General features: G+C 36.7%; 1 protein-coding gene across 5 annotated transcripts; it reads right to left on the reverse strand.

The window, feature by feature from the left end:
- Window positions 1–392: 392 nt before the first annotated feature.
- LOC104736359 (katanin p80 WD40 repeat-containing subunit B1 homolog KTN80.4) lies at window positions 393–7,238 on the reverse strand. Of its 5 annotated transcripts, none has more exons than XM_087481201.1 (20): window positions 6,934–7,238; window positions 6,738–6,841; window positions 6,483–6,641; window positions 6,047–6,177; window positions 5,781–5,898; window positions 5,465–5,691; window positions 4,886–4,988; window positions 4,451–4,521; window positions 4,296–4,370; window positions 3,975–4,118; window positions 3,534–3,879; window positions 2,925–3,437; window positions 2,574–2,633; window positions 2,382–2,497; window positions 2,011–2,145; window positions 1,623–1,697; window positions 1,426–1,538; window positions 1,140–1,256; window positions 961–1,029; window positions 393–870 (listed from the first exon to the last, which is right to left on the reverse strand). In XM_087481201.1, exons 3-20 carry the CDS (start codon window positions 6,508–6,510, stop codon window positions 804–806), a joined length of 2,508 nt encoding a protein of 835 aa, XP_087337327.1. In that variant the 5' UTR covers window positions 6,511–6,641; window positions 6,738–6,841; window positions 6,934–7,238; the 3' UTR covers window positions 393–803. The 5 variants fall into 5 exon arrangements, with proteins under 5 accessions (XP_087337327.1, XP_087337328.1, XP_087337329.1 ...); XM_087481202.1 differs by having other exon boundaries at window positions 6,738–6,795; window positions 6,934–7,233; XM_087481203.1 differs by lacking the exon at window positions 6,738–6,841.
- Between the last annotated feature and the right edge of the window lie 1,880 nt (window positions 7,239–9,118).

The raw sequence follows: 9,118 nt of genomic DNA on the forward strand, positions 1-9,118 counted from the left end.
CATTTGCTTTTCTATATATTTTTGGTTTTGTAATAAAGTAAGACTAAAATTATCACTTTAGTTCATTTATTATTCTCCATGGAAATAAATTTAGACTTAGAGCATCATACTGAGGAGATGAGTGACACCTTTGTTTTGTACACAAAAACAAACTTTAAGATGTGATCTTTAAAGTTGAAATTGTTTTGCTCATTTTAAACTAGTATTGATTCCCTTTGCTCTTGTTAGCTCATAGTTAATAAATAGAACATAAGATGAGTGACCCCTTGTACACAAAATCAAACTTCAAGGTTTTGAAATAGCTTGGCTCATTTAGTAACTAATATTGGTTCTTTTTTGCTCTTGTTGGCTCATGATTAATAAACGTAGAACAGAAGGTTGAATATCTGACATGAAATCCAAGAAACCGCTAAAAATTATATTCCTGTGTTGAGAGAACACCGACCCATGTATGTCTCTTTTCGAAGAGCAGAAACTCAAGCAGTATACATATAAGAACAATACACAGCCCAAACGGCTCGCTCTCTCTCTTTTTCTTTCTCTACACACCAAAGTTAGAACACTGCAGACAAAGATTAGTGACCAGAAGCACCTAACTTGGGAGGATTTTTTAGCCTTCCAAACTCTTTTGGTTTACTTAGTAAGGGTATATCAGCTTTTAGTATTTGTTAGACTCCTCCCTTTGGAACCAAATCCACATCAAAAAGCAGAGGGTTGGGACTTGGGATGATGCGGGTTCTTCCACGAGGAAGACAGGCTTTGCTTTGCTTTTTTTTTTTCAGGGTTGTAAGACTCAAGAGTGATTATGATGATACTTCCTGAAATGCTAGGTTGAGTTCAAGCACAGACTTAGCCACCAAACCTCCTCTTCTACACAAAGTCCATCACATACACATGTGAGCCAATATCGATCGTTACACAATTAATGAAAACTACAAAATCTTTATTACAGACGCTTACCTTGCTAGAGAGGGAAGGCAAGCTTTGACTTTCTCTAGTTCTACAAAGCAACGACTGTATCGCTCGATCCTACATAGCAGATAAACATGTGCTGATGAGTTTGAAGAGAGCAGGCTATCAAAATTATGATACATGAACATGATGGCTTAATGAGCACATATGGTTGAAAATAAACCAACCTTTGTTCAGCCTCGATATCTACACCAACAGATGCTGGAGCTGACAGTGATGAGTAAATTGGTGACCCATACAATCTGACCAGCTTAAGCAGCAAATCCAGGGAAACGCTCAAATGCCTATATATACGATGTGGTGCAGCAAAAAAATTGTGAGAACAAATCAAGATTCCATAATCTAATGTACTGTATCTATGACCATAAAGAGTCTCATTGCATTCAGTGAGACATGATAAGTTTAGCAGGATGACTCTGCCAGAGTTTTCTAATAAGAAAAGAGAAAGCTTACTGATCCATGTCGCTCCCTAGAAGAGCTGTTAAAAGGGGAAGAAGGGAGGTACAATTATCCAGCGTCAAAGTCTCATTTCTCTCTGTTATTATACCCAGTACATCCGCTGTAACCTGTAACCAATGTATACGAAGAATTGCATGAGCAGATAATCTATTTCATATATCTTGCAATTGATACAAATAGAAGAAACTCACAGCATTATCAGCCATCTTCTCTATCGAACCTATCGAGTTTTTTACATCATTCCTTTCCCAATATCTACGAACTACCTGCAAATTTAATGAACCAATTTAGAATAAAATAAACTAGGCGTCTTTCAAAACCACCTTCAAAATCCATCAACACAAGTAAGCGAGAACCAAAATTTTAAAGTAGGCTCCCTTATTTGTCAAGAACAGGAAGACCATGTCCAGCTTTTTACTTCTAGCTAAAACATGTCACATGTTGAAATAGTAATTCTAAGCATGCTAAGCGGTCGTAGATATGCCTAAGTATATGAAAAAATCTAAAAAGTATCAAAGCTACTAGTATTATTAGGGCCAAGCCACCAACATTGTCACACCTTGACTAGTTCCATGTTACCTGTAATTTAGCCAAACGAGACTGCATAGAGCTGACAAATTGATCGTGTTTCCCCATTATGTCTTCAACGATATTATCTTCAGAAGGAGAATCGACCCCTTGTTCAACTGGCATATGGTTCCCTCTTTGCTTGAACTATATGAAAGGAAATACAATATCTATCATCTCTGGATCTCAGAGGAACACTAATGAAATTATGACTAGATGAGTAGTTGGAAACTACTAATCACAATAAATCATGTCAATTAAGATGCTCTGAAGGATTTGAAATTCTTTTTTCATAACACTTATTCTAATTTCCCTCTATTGTTGCAATTTGCGGTCAGTGTTATTGCATCATCTCAAGCTGAAAAGATTTAAGGCTATTATACCATATTTGAAGGGCGGATGTTTGGAACAGGCACATTTCCACTTGAAAAATTCGAAACAGGACCCTCAAAGTTTGTTCCCCTTCTCTCCCTGTTTATGACGAGTGACTGGAATCTTCCTGATATGGTAAGACATATGAATGAGAACCAATCCATTTGCAAAGGAAAAGATGAAAGCTGGGATGAAAGCATTACCTCCTTTCTGACTTTCAGTGGGGCTTGGGTCTCTATTTGATTTGTGGCTTACCAAGTCATCTGAAACAAAGACTAAAACTTAGAACTGAGAAGATAATCTATCAAACTCAACGCAGCTACAGAAATCTTACAAGGGCCAACTAAACAAGTGATGTGTTGCACCTAAAAGCAACCTATTTTCTTAAACACAGGATTATTTACACTATTTGCATGTTTCACTGGAGTAACCTCATAAATACTAACCATATACACCAAATTTTAGGGGCCAAAGTAGTGTAAGACACTAAGACTATCAGGCGACATTGCCATCGGCACTCAAACAGGTAAATATTAAAAAGGAGAAATACATACAGTTTTCATCGTGGTTCCGTGGAGGTGACCCCATGCGTGACCTTGAATTACTCCTTCCATATCTCTTGTATCTAAAATCATTAATGCTTCGCTCAGTTGCACCCCGCATGCCACCTTTTCCACCAGGAAGTGTACCTCCATCTAGTATATGATTTGGTTCAGCTAGCTGAGACTCAGACATTTCAAGAACCGAAGCATTTGGTAGATCAGGGTTATTTCTGCTGCTAGGAGACCTTCGAGAATCAGCTGCCTGCAATGAATAAGGCATGGTTCTTGCAATTATGTCAAGTTCTGCTCTGGATTCAGTAGCCTGCTCTATTCTAGGGTCTGCTCTTGGGACAATCACCGGAGCAAAATCCGCTGCCTTATTTACAGGATTCGCCTTTGGGTTAGCTTTCGTAATATTCCTCCTTGATGTTGCAGCATTAGAGACAGCTGTTGAAACACCCGAAGTGGCTTTTGACACATTGGTCGAATTGACCCTATGAGGAGTGCTTGGTAAACTTCCTGTGGCTTCAAACAGCAGACAAAACAAGAGATAGCATATCATTTAATCAGTGCTGAGATTCAAGTAAGAAGAGAAGAGAAAAATAGTAGAAGTGAGCATACATGACAACGTCCTTGACTCTTTCGAAAAATCTGAGTTTTGAGAAACTGACAACCTTCCGAGAGGCTTTGATTCCTTCATCGAAGAATCTGAATTTTGGGATATTGATGATCTTCCAATGGACTTGGTTTCTTTTGTCGAAGAATCAGAATTCTGTGAAACAGATAGTCTTCCGAGAGACTTTGTTTCCTTCAATAAAGGATCTACGTTTTGGGAAACGGAAAGCTTCCCGAGAACAGTCTTTGAGTTATTATCATTGAGAATTACTGGATCTCTTCCTGAGCAAGATCTTTTCTCTGGATGACCATTTGATTGTGCAGTGTCTCCAGCCATACATGGCTCAGTACGCTGCCCATGCATCCAAAAATGAGTGGGTTTGTAAAGATTAAAACCAGCTACAATTAAAACAAACAAGATAATGATATGTAGGGAGAGAGGACTACCGAGAGATCTACAACCCACACGCCTACACAACTTTGATTGTACGAGCAACCAAGAAGCTTTCCCTCGTGAACATTCATATCTGACAATCTTGACCATCCAACATCTACTCCATCATGACATCTGATTGGCTCCCACGAGAAAATCTATGATTTGCCCAAGATTAAACTAAAGGAATGAGGTAAGAAGAGTAGGCATGTGTATTTTGAAAGTAAAGGAGTAAACATAAGAAAGAAACCTCAAAAGATGATTTGTTCGATTAACATGGCATACATCTAATCTAAAAACCTACATACTGCAATTCAAAGTATAAAAGAATTCACCTTGAGGCTTTCTTGCAATCCACAAAGCACAGTTTTTCCATCTGGATTAAAGCTAAGGCAACGGACCCCGGCAGTCTAGGGAAAAAGAGAATATTTAAGGTAGAATGAAATAAAAATGTCACCAATTCGACTTAACATAAAAAAAAATGCAGTACCTCAGGTCCACCAGAACCAATCAGCTCAAATGTTTCCAGATCCCAGAATTTTACAGTCCTGTCAGCTGAACCTGTACCACAGGCAAAAACAGAATGCTCTAAATAATTGTACTCTAACTAATTTTACATATTCTATGTTAAAGTTTGGTGAACGTTGCCAAAGAGAGGGAGAAGGAGCAATAATTAAAATCATGTAGGGGGACCAGAAGGCAACAAGTTAAAAAACGTTGGAAGTCTATTGTTAGTATCTACTCAACATATACCATTCTAAAAATGTCTATGTTACACACACCCTGAGCTTGGCACCGCAACATACATTTGTTATCAGTCACTCTTAGCCTAGAATAGAATTTTTTTATTTGTGTTGGTATCATGAATGTCATCCCAAAAGTAGAGAGAGCCTTGCTGTAAGAAAATTTTAACAGTAATACAAACCTGTTGCCAGTAAAAATTCATGAGGATGAAAATCTAGGCTTTGAATTTGCCCTTCGTGACTCTTAAACTCAGTCAACAGTTTCCCAGCTGTTAAATCCCACACCTGGTAAAGACAAGCTGAATATCAGATCCATTAACACACAGAAAGATAAATATAGAGGTTTCCGGTAAATTGCTTTTCAAGATAACAATACAGTGCGGGCTGAGAGAGTAAAAGAAGCAATAACCACGAGGGATGAAGCATCTGAAATAATTGGTGAGGTGGTCTATGCATGTTTTTAGCACAAGAATAGTAGGTCCTAGAAACTATCCTATAGCATATTCAGCTCAAGTGCATAGAGGTAACACTAAATAGTCTCAAGCTTATTCCTTTCAGAAAGGACTACCAAGTGCCAACTTTCGGAAGCCAGTTCATAGTCTATTTCCAAAAGTGCAGTTTCATTTTGCTCCAAATTCTCCGGAAGGTAAATCCTAACTAATCATGTCAACTAAGCAGCAGTGTTTCCCTCCACAGTAGACAAGATAAAATCTAATATCCAGAAATGAAAAATGAGTACAGACACGAAAGCAGCCACCAACCTTCACAATGTTGTCCTCTCCTCCAGATACAACCCAGCGACCATCTGGGGTGAATCTGAGTACATTGACTCCTCGAGTATGACCCTTGTAAGTATGGATGCAACCCTTTTTTCTTATATCCCATATCTTAAGATTTGTGTCTAGCGAGCCAGACGCAAAAAACTCGCCAAAAGGATGAAAATCCACTGAGATGCAATTCGACCGATGACCAGTGAGAGTCCTGACAACTACTCATCATAACAAGTTAAAGGATGCATAAGTAATATAGTACAAGTCAAATCAAGTCAAATGAGAAGGGGTTCACTAGAAAACTTACTCTTTGCCTCTTCTAAATCCCAAAGTTTGATCGTACCACTAGCAGCTCCTGCTGCAACTAAGCCCTCGGAAGCATCAAACGTCACTGAATCAATTCCACTCGAGTGCCCATACAAGCTCTGACAACAAACATCCACAATAGACGATATAAATGAGATGCTGATAATAAACAAACACTCAGACAGAGAGAAACCTCCTAGACCACTCTACTAACTTATAACAAAAAACATAATGCAGCAAGGCAAAGCAGTGGACAGGAGAACTGACCAGAATGGCATTGGGCTTACCAATAGCCCAGAGATTAACCTTGTGATCTTCCCCACCTGTAACCAGAACCCTAGACGATTTCCTTCCGATCTTAAGACAATTGACAGCAGCAGAATGTGCCACAAATTCCTCTGTGTATCAACACAAAGTCAAGGCTAAAGCAATAGTACCAGATAATAAAAAAGACCCTAGTCAAAAACTCAAACTTGACTTGATGATGGTTAAGTCATAAATTCAAACAGACAAGTCTCCTCCAAAGGTCTTAAATTACTCCACGGGGGAAAATGCAAACTTCACAAAAAAAAAAAAAAGAAGATGTAAAACAGATCTCGTGAATCAAATAAAAGCAACAGATCAAGCACGGCACTTGGAATACCAGAACAAACCCTAAAAATAGAATCCTGGTGGAGTAAAAAATTAAAAAAAAAAAGGATACGAAGCTTGTAGGCTCGCTTGGTGGTCATGGTGGAAACGAAACCTTTGCAATGGAGCACATTCAAATTACACTCTCATCAACCATACCCACAAAACAAAACAAAAATCCAAAAAAAAGCAGTCCTCAAGATCTCCGCTTTCTCAACCGGTGACCCCAAATCTGAAATCACAAACGGGAAACAGATTAGAAAAACAAAAACCCAGGAATCATTACTGGGAAAGAAAGGAGAAGCCACACGAGGAAACGAAACCGTACCCAGCAAAAAAAAAACAAAAAGGGCTTAACTTTATCTTCCAGAAACGCCAATCTCACTCTTCTCAATGGGAAATTTAAAAAAAAAAAAACAAATTTGGGGAAGTCTGTGAAATGGAACAGGAGTTGAAAAAAATGAGAAAGGAGAAGTTTTTATTTTTTTCGGAAGTAATAGTGAGAAGAAAAAAAAAATCCTTACTTTGTAACGTTGTTGTTTGTGTTGTGTCCTCAATTAGAATAGAAGAAAAAAATCTAAGGAAGAAGTTTAGATTGAAAGTGATTTCTCTTTCTCTTCAATGGCGAAGTACAAAAGGAAGGAGAGAGAGAATGACAGAGAGCAGAGCACACAAGGAAGAAGAGAGAGAGAAGAAGGAGGCGCAGAGAGAGAGAGAGAGAAAAAGAGAGATCTTTTTTTAACCTTTGGGTTTTTTTTGGTTTCTCTTCTTTCTCCCTCTCTCTATTTCAAATTCCAAAAAACAATTTTAATTTTGTTTTGGCTTCCTCGTATTTTTCCTTCCATACATCTTTCAAGTAAATGTGCATTAATTACATTTACTACAAAGAACACAAACAATTTAATTTACCATTATTATTATTTTTTGTCACACACCATCCATTTCAACCAAATTGTATTTTGCTTGCTGCTTCTTCTACATGTAAAAAAAATACTAATATTCTTTTAAGTTTCTTGCTAAAATAATACTCCCTCCATTTTATATTATTTGTCGTTATAGACAATTTCACACATATTAAGAAAACAATCAAATTTTATATTTTATCCCTCATTAATACACTAATTCATTTTTTTGTCAACAAAAGATTAGCTCAAACGAGCCAATTTGGTGGAAAATTGTTTACATACAAAACATGATGCGGGGAAGTACGCACTTGGCGTGCCAGAAAGTCCGCACTTACATTTGCGTTTCTAGAGATAAGCGATAAAGAGAAAGTCGAAAATTCTGCCTTGTCTACTTTTATGTCGTCTAGGTACACCGAGAAAGTTGGCCAGTCCGAAGGAGAAGACACCATCTTCACCAAGTCTGAACAGTCTGTATAGAACGCCACATCTCTGAAGTCATGTCTGATCATGCACCGCATTGCCCAAATGAAAGCTTCAACTTTAGCATGTAAAGGAGAGAGACTTCGTCGGAAATTAGTAGCTCCTTTTGTTAGCGTCGGGTCCTGAGACGATGAACAAACCCATCCCGCACCAGCAAGCGGATCAAAAAGTAATTCATTTGATCAAATACACTAATTCATTTGATATAAATAATTAATAAATTAAAAGTTAGGTGTAAAATTGAAAATTTAATCCATAAAGTTGCATCGTAAATACAAAACGACAAGTAATAAAAAACAAAAAAGTAAGGCTGAAATGACAAGTAAAAATAAACAAAGGGAGTATGCATTATAAGAACTATAAACTAGTTTATACATCAATATACACTTTTTAATTTTTTATCTTTTGTAAATTGCTTTTAGAATGTATTCATACTTAACTTAAGTAGGATAAATGATGTATTTATTTTTGAAAATTATTATAGTAAAGGAAATTTCACTTAAGTGATTAACATGGTTAACTACAATGATATTTAAGAACAAAAAAAAAACTCAACAAATCAAAATAACTTTAGTGACATGGTATCTGTAATGAGATAAATCTTAATAATGTAGTCTTTTTATATGCACCATCATATTTTTCAAAATTTGGAGTACTACACACATCTCATATAGCTATTGTAACTTTTTTTAAAAATGTGAACTCCCTTGTCTTTGATTCTCGATGTCTCTCATGACATGAATGGTTTTTGGTTCATATCAGGTTTCGTTCTGCTGCCTGCTGGTTTCTATAGTATATGTATTCTGATTGTAGGAACACACAACTGTACTTGTGCATATCCAAAAACAGTTATTAATCAATAAAAGACTTAAAAAAAGGGGTGACATTGCAACTGAATTCCCGGTTAGCAAATTAATCCTTAAGAAAAGTTTTTTGACCTTATTATTTTATACTGGTACTCTGATAGAATTGAATATATGAAACTACTGTCGGTGCTATAATGGAAATGGCGATGTAATCATTATTACGTGATTATTGCTTACATGTTAAATAATTAATTATCATGGACCCCTGTCGAAAAAAGTTGTAAAGTTTATGTAAACTAGGAGTAGTAATATTTCGTTTTGTCGATCTCATGTCTAAACACATAGGAATAAAAAACTCGTTACAATGATCATAATTCATAACTTATCGGTCTACGTAATTCAATCTACTACTATGTTTTATTTCCAAAGTATCTAAAATATTTGTAATGATAACGTAGTGTCAAATTAAAACGTTAAGACTTAAGAGATCCAATAGCAAACAAACAGTACTATAACTT

This window comes from Camelina sativa, chromosome 13 (genome assembly GCF_030686135.1).
Source record: "Camelina sativa cultivar CO46 ecotype springtype chromosome 13, ASM3068613v1".
Taxonomy (NCBI): Eukaryota; Viridiplantae; Streptophyta; class Magnoliopsida; order Brassicales; family Brassicaceae; genus Camelina; species Camelina sativa.

Bases quoted from the DNA above. Each gene is read 5' to 3' on its own strand.
- LOC104736359 (XM_087481203.1), bottom strand. From the start codon at position 6,510: ATGACCACCAAGCGAGCCTACAAGCTTC. The intron at 4,371-4,450 runs GTACTGCATTTT...CTTTTTCCCTAG, and splicing joins TTGGTTCTGGTGGACCTGAG to ACTGCCGGGGTCCGTTGCCT. The intron at 1,257-1,425 runs GTAAGCTTTCTC...TCGTATATATAG, and splicing joins CTAGGGAGCGACATGGATCA to GCATTTGAGCGTTTCCCTGG.